The sequence below is a fragment of the Oryzias latipes genome, chromosome 1 (genome assembly GCF_053564925.1).
Source record: "Oryzias latipes strain Hd-rR chromosome 1, Olatipes_Hd-rR_3.1".
Taxonomy (NCBI): Eukaryota; Metazoa; Chordata; class Actinopteri; order Beloniformes; family Adrianichthyidae; genus Oryzias; species Oryzias latipes.
In genome coordinates this window covers 31,741,049-31,754,194 of record NC_136237.1, presented here as the reverse complement: position 1 = coordinate 31,754,194, position 13,146 = coordinate 31,741,049, and the positions used below count along the sequence as shown (strand labels likewise).

At 38.7% G+C, this 13,146-nt stretch overlaps 2 protein-coding genes across 4 annotated transcripts; both read left to right on the top strand.

Moving 5' to 3' along the window:
* Positions 1 to 583: 583 nt before the first annotated feature.
* LOC144991199 (uncharacterized) lies at positions 584 to 3,896 on the top strand. Of its 3 annotated transcripts, none has more exons than XM_078945216.1 (6): positions 1,265 to 1,408; positions 1,521 to 1,709; positions 2,583 to 2,840; positions 3,284 to 3,361; positions 3,474 to 3,568; positions 3,762 to 3,896. In XM_078945216.1, exons 1-6 carry the CDS (start codon positions 1,369 to 1,371, stop codon positions 3,894 to 3,896), a joined length of 795 nt encoding a protein of 264 aa, XP_078801342.1. In that variant the 5' UTR covers positions 1,265 to 1,368. The 3 variants fall into 3 exon arrangements, with proteins under 3 accessions (XP_078801345.1, XP_078801342.1, XP_078801344.1); XM_078945218.1 differs by having other exon boundaries at positions 1,279 to 1,408; positions 1,524 to 1,709; XM_078945219.1 differs by lacking the exon at positions 2,583 to 2,840 and having other exon boundaries at positions 584 to 1,408.
* Positions 3,897 to 3,899: 3 nt separating this feature from the next.
* On the top strand, positions 3,900 to 9,200 carry LOC144992900 (uncharacterized). The gene is made up of 5 exons (XM_078949453.1): positions 3,900 to 4,126; positions 4,821 to 5,001; positions 5,079 to 5,249; positions 5,328 to 6,089; positions 6,208 to 9,200. Exon 5 carries the CDS (start codon positions 8,241 to 8,243, stop codon positions 9,198 to 9,200), a length of 960 nt encoding a protein of 319 aa, XP_078805579.1. The 5' UTR covers positions 3,900 to 4,126; positions 4,821 to 5,001; positions 5,079 to 5,249; positions 5,328 to 6,089; positions 6,208 to 8,240.
* Positions 9,201 to 13,146: the final 3,946 nt, after the last annotated feature.

Below are 13,146 nucleotides of genomic sequence, written 5' to 3'. Positions count from 1 at the left end.
TATTGCACTACTCTGCATTTGCTCAGGCAGTCGCTCAAAGTTCACTGTCTTGACGTTTTTATTAAGTGTAATTTTCTTTCATTTCAACATTGCACAGAAGGGAATGAGCAAATAATATTGTTGGGCAGATGTTTATGACATTGTGCTTTATTTAAGTTACCGCTACTCATTGCTTTTTAGGCAATCATTTCCCTGAAAATATTTAAGTTTTGAAACGCATGGTTTTGAGTTTACTGACTCAAAAAATGTGATGAACCCTGTCCAAGAAGGTAACTAATAAAGATGAAGTTCTGTTAAGATAAAATTGTTGTTGTGTACTTAATTTTTGTTTTTAAGTTATGCAAACTGTGAAAACTTGAACCTGGTGAGTCATAGTAACTGATGACAATTAAGTTGTCTTAACAGGAAAACGTAAGTCATATTTAATGCCAATATTTGATTTGCACAAAGTTAATCAACTTAAAATAATTGTGGTAACTTCTTCGGGTTTACAGTGCAGCATCACAGCTACAGGAACACATTTCTCACCAATGTTGTGGATTCAAAGCTGAACATGTGGATTTCAGCCGCGCTACATCTCTCAAAATGACCGCTGAGATGTTAATTGCTGAAGCTAACACCCCGATAGCGAGGCCTCTCTGGTCTTCCACAGCTTGTTCTGCTAGAACAGCAAGAGCTGTTTTCCGTGGTTAAAGTGAAAAGACTCGTTTTTTTAAACGTGCTCAGAAACTGATCTGAGAGCTGCTGGGCCTAGCAAAACAGCCACAACCTCTGATTGGCTGTTAAAAGCTTTTCCCCCGTATGAGGGGTTTGGTGGAGTAGGTGATCCATTCAAGCATTCTAGGACATTTAAAACGTTGCAGCTGGAAATAAACTGAAGTATTCAATGGATTCATTTTTAATGAAGAAAATATACAATTAAAACTCAGTTCACAATAAAAGCTTCCTATCAACCATTCTGACCAATCCCCTGCCGCTTAGTTCCTCTTGGCATTATGGGTAGTGTAGTCAAATCAAGTTCATGACAGCTTTTATGCTTTATGCACGATATAATTTGTTGGACCTCTGGGTCTGAAAAATACAGTACTTATGTTGTAAAATCACATTTTTCTCAAATGTTTTAGTATTTTTCAGATTGTACCGATTGATATGTAAACACCAAAAAGTAAACTAATGCTAAAGTCACATGCTGTGTAACTTAGCAACAGACTGTGACATCACGGATATCAGAGAGCCCCATTTATAAGTTGCTTAGCAACACGGTTAAGCCATAACATTCTTCGAGCTCTTAGGTGAAGCACGTATTTTGAGACTAAGGAAAAGTTTTCTGATTTACTCAGATTTTTGTGAAATAAACAGCAGACGATCATGGACAAAGATTCTGCCATGGATAATCCAAAATATACTGGTAAATGAGAGTCCCAGCAAAACATTTAGTCACGCGTTTGCTTCGTAAAAATGCTAAAGTTTAGTTTTTGTGTTGCTATGATAATATTTTAACTCATCCTGCTTTTCCAAAGAAGTTGAGAGGAAGACCAGTCCTAAAAAGAAGAAAAAAGTGACGTTCCCTGGGCCAATTGAGACTCCTGAACCTGAGCCTACAAAACCATCTACCAGCACCCCAGTGAGAAAACTCAAGAAAAAAAGACAGGAAGACGACGATGAAGGAGAAATAATGAAGCCAAAGAAGCTGAAAACTTCACTGAAAGGTAAATGAGCTGAAACAGACCCCCAAACAACACGATAACCTGTAGGCTGAACAGAACAGGTCTAATTCTAATTTATTTTTAAAAGGACATGTCTCTAATAGTTGGACAGTACAGTGCTACAAAAAGAAATGAAAGGTCAGAAAATTAAAAAAATAAAACTAGCATGACAAATTAAAAACTACCAGATTGTCACACTCCTCCCAGACCATCTCAAAAGTTGAGTCGCTGGTTTTTTCTTAAGGCTTTGTCAGACGTAGGAGCAAGTTTGTGTGCCTCAAAGCTCATTACAGCAATCAACTGTCCAAGACTATAGCACCAAACCTTTAACGTACATTTCACAACAGTACATATGTAATAAAATCACATTTTCGAAAAGGTTTTACACTGAAGTGCTTTTCAGAATGTGTCAATTTAAACATAAACACTAAAAAGTAGCCAAAGTCACATGCTGTGTAACTTAGCAACAGACTGTGACATCACTGATATCATTGAACCCCATTTTATAAGTTGCTTAGCAACACGGTTAAGCCATAACATTCTTCGAGCTCTAAAGTGAAGCACGTATTTTGAGACTAAGGAAAGTTTTTCCGATTTACTCAAGTTTTTGTGTAATAAACAGCAAACGATCACGGACAAAGATTCTGCCATGGACAATCCAAAATATACTGGTAAATGAGAGTCCCAGCAAAACTTTTAGTCACACGTTTGCTTCGTAAAAATGCTAAAGTTTGGTTTTTGTGATAACATCTCAACCCCCCAACACATTGACATACTTTGTGAGCTCGAGCAGTAAACGGTGAAGATATAAAAGAAATATTCTATAGTAATTAAGCTGTTTTTGTTGTTGTTGTTGTTTTTTTTTGTCATTTTCAGAGTCTAGCACTAGCATGGGACAACAAGATAAGGCATCTCCAGATGATGGACAAAACAAAAATGTTGAGAGGCAGCCTGTCTCCAGAAAGAAGAAACAGAAGAATAAACACATAAACCAGGAACCAATTGAGTCTTCTGAATCTGAGCCTTCCCAACCATCTACCAACACCCCAGTGAAAACACTAAAGCGAAAAAGACAGGAAGACAAAGAGGAAGAAGAAACAATAGAGTCGAAGAAGATGAAAACTCCTCCAAAAGGTAAATAAGCTGACACAGACCTCATGGTTTTCTCGAGGGACAAGAAAAAAAATAAAACTGTCATAACAAATTAAGGACATACTCCGCTTGGACTATCTCAAAAAGTAAAAATGAGTTGTCTTTGTTTTAAAGTCTGCTTTAACACTGCAACCAAATGAATGTCTCTATTTTTCATCAGCATATTTTACATTTCCTGAGCACTCACTCTAATTTAAACTGTGCTGAACCTTAAAATGTTTTAGTTGTTACAATCAAAGCAACCGTCTGTGGTTCAACTTTCCTAAGGTTGCTTCTTAAACTGCTCAGCCCATTTAAAAAAAAAAAACATATTTAGAAAAACAATTAAATACAGTTTTGCCTCTAAGTTTTAGCACAAAGGGGTAGTAGAGGTGTACAAAAAGAAAAGCTGTGCAATAAGAAAACCCTTTTCTTGTCATTTTCAGATTCCAGTTCCTGTGACGCCAAACAGATTGCAACTTCCTCAGAGCTAACTGAGAGGGACGACTTGATAACCGATAAAGGTCTGATGATTTAATACAATTTTCCGTTTGATTATACTGTTACTTTATGTTTAATAATATAATTTTCAATAATAAATGAACTAACATTGCATTTCTGTTTTTTTGTGTTCAGATAAATTTGAAGCCAAATATGTGGAAGAATATTACTTTGCTTCAGGAGGTTATGGATCCATATTCAGTGGCTTTCGCAAATCTGACAACCTACCAGTAAGTGTTTCTAGAGTAAATGAGCTAGAGATTTTTTATAAAAGCATGAGAAAAGTACTTGGGTATATTCATTTATGATCAGACTGTTGATGTTTGTGGTCCAAATGGTCTCAATTAAAATAGATTTTGATGGAGGGGAAATCCTCCTGTCGATCATCTCACACTCAGAGATGCTCTTGTTTGTGTCTTGCAGGTAGCCGTCAAGCACATTTTCAAACGTAAAATCACAAATAAAAAAATGGTAAGTTGCTTGAGCCAAATTCTTCGGAGTATCTCTGGTCTAAATGGGTTTCTGTGCTTCTCTTCCTCATTGCTCTCTTTGTTTTGATTCTTCAGGACGATGGCAATGGAAAAATGGTTCCTTCTGAAGTGGCCATAATGTTAAAGTTACAAGATGAGTCCATTCATTCAGATGGAAAAGCAGCGCCAGTAGCCCTGTTGGACTGGTATGAGATCGGTGGAGAAATCCTCCTGGTCATGGAGAGACCGATCCCTTGTGAGGACCTACGTCATTACACTGACAGCGAAGGAGGCACACTGCAAGAAGAAGAAGCCAAGGTAGTGGCAGTCTGTGTTGGTTTGAGATGTTCTGTCTGTTTCTGCAGAAACTTCCTGAAGCTGAAGCGTTTATTCAATGCAACCTTGTTTCATAAAGTAGTTAAGCGTTCAATGCAGAAGCAAAAGTAGCTTTCAGCAGGTTCAGAACATTAGAAAGAAGAGTACTTCTAAAGCTACATATATGATGCGTGGTACAAGAACGTGCTAAACGTGGCTTCTTGAACACACATTTAGCCCTTTGTGTTCACACTGGACAAGCAGGGGCGGGCTTCTTCGCCTTTATCCACTGTTTCCCAGCCCATGTCTGCCACCTACAGTTGGAAGAGGCTTGGTGCAAAATGTTGAAGCAGTGCAAATCTCTCGATTTAGGCACAAAATGTAAACTTTTGTGAATTGGAGGGGATGTCATCCATACTTTACAACTAAATCTGAGTTCCCGATTGGTCAAAATTCAACCTGGTTTGACTTGCTACACATGTTCAATGGCCGTGTGTTTTGTACGTGGAGCTTGAAAACGGCGTAAAAAAGTGCATATTGAGAGTTTTAAAGGTGACGGCCCGAAACCCACATTCACATAGACTTTTCATTGGAAGTGAACCTGAACGCATCTTGACGAGGCCGGCGTGGATGCTGTTTTAGAAGGAGGCTTGGGCTTTGCTGCCTCAGCTTATTACTTCTTTTTTATCTCTTTCAGATCATAATGACACAGCTAATTCGCACAGCCATAGACCTCGAGGACAGAAATATCTTCCATCAAGACATCAAAACTGACAACATCCTCATTCAAACCCACACAAATACACCACAAGCTCGTCTTATAGACTTTGGAGTGAGCTGCATGGCAGAAAAGGATTCCATCCTTCGAGGATTTTCAGGTAGAAGATCTGCATCTACAAATAAAAACGTGGAAAATTAGCATGAATATGACTCATGTTTATTTTATTTTTTCCAGGAACTCCCATAAATGCTCCCCCAGAAGCATTTAGAGGCTTTTGTAGCCCTGGATCAACCACAGTGTGGCAGCTTGGAGTAGTTTTGTATGAGACCCTCCATTACTGCAACGATTTCTCTACACTACATTTTCTCGAAGGGGATCAGATGATTGACGATGAACTGTCAGAAGGTAAGAAATAATCTGTCTCTGCATGGATACTCGGGCTCTGACCTTCAGCTTTACTTTACTTTACTTTACTTTCTCCAGAGTGCCAAGACTTTTTCCAAGCATGTTTAGATACTTCCGTAGAACAGCGCCCCAACCTCCAAGACCTCCTCCACCATCCATGGCTCAGATAAACACACACACAGACACTCACACAAACACACACACACAGGAACAGAGAACTCAAAAGTCTGAAATTTTAAAAAGTTTAGAAATTTTAGCAAAAATCACAAACCTAAATTGACCTTAGAATATAAATGTAGAGTGTAAGGGAAAATGATAAATACTAAAGTTTAGCTGCATTAGGGGCAAATGATGGCAATATTATAAAATGAAAGTTTTTACTCTTTGTACTACCTAGGAAACTATGCCAGATTTAGAATTGGAATTGGTTTAAAAAGTGGCATTTCCCATGATTACTACGTCCTTTTGTTAAAGTACCCCAAACTTAAACGATACACTCCTTTTTTTTTCAGTCTTCCTTTGCTTTGATGTTTGGAAACACGGCACCAAGCAGCATTAAAAAACAGAATGTTGTTAAAAGAAACGTAGTATAGTATAATTGAAAATCCAGATGGGGTGGAGATACAAGTAGTTACAGAAAAACTGGACAAAAGTTAAATGGTGTTCTTCTGGGTTCTCTGTCTCCACTGATTGTGCTAATGTTGACTCTCCCGGAAAGACCTGCCTCGTTTTCCTCGTTCCAGTGACCGGGACTCGTCTGTGTTGCTGTGACCTTCGTGGATGCCGTGTGCGGATGTCCTCCAGAGAGAGTTGGCAGGACCTTCTGTGTCTCAAATATTGGTGAGTTGTTATCCTAGACAATCACTACAGTATGTAAAAAAGTAAATGTCTCCAAAATCAAGCTTTAGATGTTCCAGCAGTGTCATTTCCTGACATGCTGTTCTTCTCTTTTCAACAGGACTCCTTGGCGTGATGGTGGTGCTGGTGGTGCTAGTGGGGGGGGTTGTTACACACTTTTTCTGCAGCTCCTTTAACCCCCCCTGGCGTCGTCTTCAGAGAGAGCTTGGGCAGGAGAGGAGCGTGCACCACCCAAACCAAATGGATTTAATTGGCAGAAAGAAAAACCTAAAAACTAGGAGGGGACGTGCAAAAACCAGCCAAAGCTTTTTAATTCCTCTGTAAAAACGTCAAATTAGAAGCTCAAAAATCATTTTAATTAGAAGCGTACTTAAGTCTAACAAGGTTGCATTGTGTTTAGGGAATCTGACTATTTTCCGAAAACAAGCAAATAGAATCCACAGTGTTAGATGAGGGTGGTAGAGGGAAATCAGCTAATCACGAAAACATCAACATTTATAAAGTCTTTGTAATTTCCATAACAGATCTCAAATAATAAAAGAAGATTGGACATAACTGAGATCAAATGAGCATTCATATCGCTAAAGAATGCGCTAAACGTATCTGTCTTTTAGTCTGTAGTTAAAAAGACAGATGTGGTCCTGTTACACGCGTGTGGGTTTTCTCCGGGCCCTTTGGCCTTCTCCCACTTCTTAAAGACGTGTCTCCACGTTTATTTGTTGCATACCGAAACTTAGCTTTTCTTGATAAATTGGGATTTAAAATTCTTGAAAAGAATCGTTAAAAATAAGACCGTCCAAACCTCAAACGGCTTTCTACATGAACTTTTGCCACTCTGACATAGCAAAAATAAAATGAAGAGCCTGCACTAAAGCGTACTAGGTCTTCTAAAACAAAAACAGTCAATTAAAAAGCATTTGCACGTCCCCTAACTGGTTTTTCTAATTCGGCATTTCAATTGGTGAAATAAAAAAGGCAAAATTGGAAGACTTGTCATGTTTTTTTTCATTGTTTTTTTTTTGTTGGTCAAACACAGAAACTTAAAAACAAGGTCTAATAATCTTCCAACAATAAATGAAAAAATTGTGTTTTTTTTCTCTTAACAGTATTTTAAAGCTTCTTTAACCATTTCCTAAATTACCAGCAATTGTGTTTAAAAAGAATGAGATTATTGGTAGTGACAAACGGCAGTAAGAATATATATTACACTTTGTGTTTAAAAAAAATTATAGATATAAGTATTTATATTTTTAAATGAAAATAAATTCTTTAAAGGATTGTAAACGTTGAAGAAAAGTGGCATGACCACATACTGATTGAAAGAAACAAGCTTAGAGGTTGATAACTCTGTCTATACATCCACCCACCTGCTAATGAAAACAACAAAATACCTTTATCCTGTGAATTTGAGATTTGGAAAAACAAAATCAAATTAGGAAGTACCACAGTAATCGTCCGTTTTTGAACATTCTCCAATATTTTGTAAAAAACAATTGCATCAACTCTTCTATTAACCTTTTAAATGATTTCTTTAGCAGTAACTAGTGCAACAAAAACTGAACTTCAAACTTGTAGAGAACATTGCAGCAATGCAAGATAGTTAATATGTTGAAAGAATGTTCCTGCACGTTTTAGCATTTGGTAAGGTTTTCGAAAATAATGACAAATATTAGGTTTTTCACCACAGACAACTGAAATGTAGGTTTGACGAGATAAGGTTATGCAGAAAAACTAGTTTTTCATCAAAAAGAGGTCCCAGTGACTATGGTTGGAACTGGACTCCAATTTTTTTTCTTTTTTGGTCAAGAGTGGACAAAAACTTTCTAGATGAAGAGCAGGCTGAACTGCTCACTGTATAAATGATGTAATCATGTTTTGAAACATTTGAAAACATTTCTCCTGATTTGGTCCCAACCTTCCTTTGAACTGAAGTCCAACATGAAGTAGGTTAAAAGTCTTCAACCACAAAGATCCTCCTGCTTCAAACTCGGGGAATTAGGGCAAAGTTAGCAACTTAAATAAAAAAGGAGGGGAATGAACTCCTAACTAAATGTTTCACTGGAAATAAAAGTGCCTTTCCTAAAAGAAAAAGTAAGTGTAAGTGTGCCAAGAACGGAGGAGACGTGGAACCAAATGCAGAGGACGTGGAACCGGAGGAGACGTGGAACCGAATGCAGAGGACGTGGAACCGGAGGAGACGTGGAACCGAATGCAGAGGATGTGGAACCGGAGGAGACGAGGAACCGAATCCAGAGGATGTGGAACCGGAGGAGACGTGGAACCGAATGCAGAGGACGTGGAACCGGAGGAGACGTGGAACCGAATGCAGAGGACGTGGAACCGGAGGAGACGTGGAACCAAATGCAGAGGACGTGGAACCGGAGGAGACGTGGAACCGAACGCAGAGGACGTGGAACCGGAGGAGACGTGGAACCGAACGCAGAGGACGTGGAACCGGAGGAGACGTGGAACCGAATCCAGAGGATGTGGAACCGGAGGAGACGTGGAACCGAATGTAGAGGACGTGGAACCGGAGGAGACGTGGAACCAAATGCAGAGGACGTGGAACCGGAGGAGACGTGGAACCGAACGCAGAGGACGTGGAACCGGAGGAGACGTGGAACCGAACGCAGAGGACGTGGAACCGGAGGAGACGTGGAACCGAACGCAGAGGACGTGGAACCGGAGGAGACGTGGAACCGAATGCAGAGGACGTGGAACCGGAGGAGACGTGGAACCGAATCCAGAGGACGTGGAACCGGAGGAGACGTGGAACCAAATGCAGAGGACGTGGAACCGGAGGAGACGTGGAACCGAACGCAGAGGACGTGGAACCGGAGGAGACGTGGAACCGAACGCAGAGGACGTGGAACCGGAGGAGACGTGGAACCGAATGCAGAGGACGTGGAACCGGAGGAGACGTGGAACCGAATCCAGAGGACGTGGAACCGGAGGAGACGTGGAACCAAATGCAGAGGACGTGGAACCGGAGGAGACGTGGAACCGAACGCAGAGGACGTGGAACCGGAGGAGACGTGGAACCGAACGCAGAGGACGTGGAACCGGAAGAGACGTGGAACCGAACGCAGATGACGTGGAACCGGAGGAGACGTGGAACCGAACGCAGAGGACGTGGAACCGGAGGAGACGTGGAACCGAACGCAGAGGACGTGGAACCGGAGGAGACGTGGAACCGAATGCAGAGGACGTGGAACCGGAGGAGACGTGGAACCGAATCCAGAGGATGGACCTCATGGATGGGAACATTTTAACAAACACAAGGAAAACTGAAACACAAGATGATAAAACACTTGAAATTAGAAAAGAAAAATAGGGGGTAACACTTTACATTAAGATTCCTTAACAAGCTTTGTTAACGCATTAACAAGCATTATAATAGAATTTTTAGGGTGTTAGTAAGACATTTATTAGTACAATAAGTCTGATAAGGTTTATTAAATTACATTGTTAAAATATTTACAAGCATTACTATAAGGATGTTTTTAAGATGCTAATGATGCATTTATTGGCATTATAGATGCCTAACAAATGTTTCAGTATCATTAGCATCTTATAAACATCTTAATAATAATGCTTGTAAATGTTTTAATTTAATAAACCTTATTAGACTTATTGTACTAATAAATGTGTCACTAACACCCTATAAATTAATTTATAATGCTTGTTAATGCGTTAACAAAGCTTGTTAAGGAATTTTAATATAAAGTGTTATCGGGTAAAGATAACATGTTTTTCTCTTAAAATTTTTTCCTTAAAATCTCCCCATCTATTTCCATCAAATCTTTTCCAATCCTATCTCAAATGGAAAGAACTCTTCCTCCTTTGTGTCAAACTCCTCAGCCTTCAGTAGAATCTGTTGCTTGCCTTCATAGTCTCTTCTTCTGTCGGGTTCAGTTACCTACACTTTAGGGCCACAGGTGAATTCACAGCTTAAGACTTTTTGCTCGGCTCTCTTCTTCATGAAACACCATTACTCTGAACGAGGCCTCCAGATATTTCAACTCTTCCTCTCGAAGCAGTGACTCATTGAGAACACAAAGATGGCACTCCACTCTCTTCCCACTGATGACCTTAGCCTCAAACTTCGAGGTGCTGGATCTCGTCTGGGCTTTTTCACACTCAACTGAAAGTCTCCCTCAGTGCCTGCTGGAAGGTCTTTGTGTGGTGTAGCCTGCAGAAGACTATCAGCTACGCAAAACAGCGATGCAGTAAACCTGAACAACATGATTGTTTGTTTGTTTTTCTCTTTCCACGGATAATACTTACACTGGTATTAATCAAAAATTGTGCTCACTTGCAGTTTTGTTTATCTTCTCGTGCCTCACATTTCCTTTACCAGATTTAAAGCTAACCAGGAAAATTATTAATGTTACAGTTCCTTAAATGGCCACTGGGGGGTGGTTGCAAATGGCAGCAGTTTTGAACCAGCCTTTAGGTTAACAAGTCTAATTTTGTACCAAAAACAAACATAAAGTGTTATTTTATTGTTTACAGGTTATTTTGCTTTTTAAGGAATTTGTCGTGATTTTTTTTTTAAATTATTTTTTGTAATCAGTTTTGTTGATTTTAAACGAGGCTCCGGTCACTCCGGCGTTCATACGCCGTTTATCATCACTCTCCAGAACCCAATAAAGGATTTCAAAGATGATGTCTGGTTTTGATGGGGCACCTAAAATTTTGGTTGATAATAAAAAGAAAAGGAAAAAAAGAGATTTTTCCAGCCTGCAGCTGCATCCTTGTTTTTAGAAAATGCACAAACACCTCACAGCCAGAAATGCTTTCCGAGCTGCTAATAGCCGTCACTTAGCTCTGAGCATTAAACTAAGGAGAGAACTATTTTTAATTCTGAAGTAATGGAGTTTTTCAAAGAAGTAAATGCATCGTATAATGATGTGATCAGAGAGGAAGAGTTTCAATTGTGATGAGTCATGTGATTACTGCAGACCGCCATGTTATTTTAAACGGCGACGTGTTAAGCCAGAACAGTGAATGATTGGTAAATAACATTCAATGAGTAAATGATAAAATAAATGAAAGAAACACTTATGACAAAAAAAAAAAAAGTTTTCTTTTATCATTGTCAAAGAAATTATAAGCAGATGCAGACAGGTTAAAACAAAAACATCAATACATTAAATCAGGCAGATTGAAAAAAAAAGACATACAAAAAGAAAACCATAAATATTTATTTAACCAGGTAAAAAAAACCATTGAGATCAAGATCTCTTTTGCAAGGGTGACCTGACCAAGAGGTCAACAGCAAAGGTCACAAACCATGATAACAATAATATTGGAATATTTGCAATTTAGAAGTTGTAAACTAAAGTGCAGCAAAATAATTTAGTGTTGTAAAATGCAACCGACTATCGTCTTTGCAGTAAATGATTGTGAAACATATGTCAGTCTTTTAGGGCCACTGTAAAAATAAAATGAATAAATAAAATATAAGTAAAATTAAACATAAGTCAAAAAATGTCTGAAGTCGTAAAATTATAGGAAAAATGTTGTAATTTTACAAAATAAAGTCATAACATTATGAGAAAACAGTCAACATTTCCCATAATAAACTTGTAGATGTATGAGTAAAAAAGTCAATATTTTATGAGAATAAAGTTATGATTTCACTATTTATAAACTGAGAATTTAGAAGATTAAAGTTGAGACATAAGACTGTTTACTAAGGAAGAAAATCAAGTTATGAGAGACGTAGAGGACATTGTTACCTCTGCCTTAAGTTAACAAATAAGAAAATACTGAATTTTCTTTTTGTGAATCGACATCATATTTTATTTTCAGTATAAGGGCAACGAAAAGAATTGAGAAGAAGATTCTTGATCCATCAGGAGTGGATTTCCAGCGACACGCCATTTACACCGCCTTGATTACAAATGCAGAGGTCCAAATGTATTATGGCACACAGAATCCTATGATAAACTAAAACCTCTTGGCATCACCATCTATGGCTGCATTGATGGGTTTAATCGTACTGTGGAGAGAGGCTTACACCACTAGCTTTGTTTTTGAAAAAGTATCGATTTTTTCTTGTAAAATTACGACTTTATTCTCATGTGATGATTTTTTCTTTTTCTTTTACGTTGGCCGTGGTAATCCATCGTAGAAACAAGACAGCATAACTGACATGAAAATCTGGAAGCTGGAGCTGAGACAATTAAATTCATTCTGAGAATCAATCAGGAATCCAGCAGCAGTGATAAATGAGCTGAAACCAGCCAGAAAATGTGACGGAACGGAGCACAAAACATAACATCCAACCCGATATTAAACCAAAAAAATATAAACAGAAACCATATCTTGGGCAGAATTTGAGTTATGTATGGTCAAATTTGGACCAAAAGATGTTGAATTTTGTCTTTTCCTTTTGTCTCTCTTCCATGACATGTTCAACATGTCTGTCATGTAGTCTTCTAGGAATCCCTTATGATCATCAAGCCTTTCTTTGACTCTATTTAGTCCTATGTTAGCATTCTAGTGTCATCATGTTGAGGTCGGAAGTCTTTGATTGTTTCAGGCCTACAATCAAACATCATTAAGTTGTCTTCATCTGAAGAGTTGCAAGCATTTTAGAATGTGCATCTGTTGTTGTTTTTGTTCTTTAATAAGGGTGTGGTATGTCTTCCCTGTGCACGTTTCCAGTGTGGAGCAGCAGCCACAAACCAAACTATCATCAGACTGGGAGGATTGTGCACTCTGGTGTTTCAGGGATGTTTTTGTTCATGTTTTCCTTTGAGTTGTTCCCCTTCAGTCACTCCAGGTTCATCTTCATCACCATTCACAGCTGTCTTCATTCCTGTTGATTGTCCTCAGCTTATATAAGGGTCTGCTTTTCAGCTTGTCATTGTCAGGTCATCTGCTTTATTTCCTTTTTGTTTCTTCATTGAATTTAGTCTAGTTCAAGTTAATTTATCTACCTTGCAACACCCATCAATTCAATGTATTGACAGAAAAAATTCAAGTTTTGAGGAAATCAAGATGTTTTTTCTCTAACTCTTGTGAAATC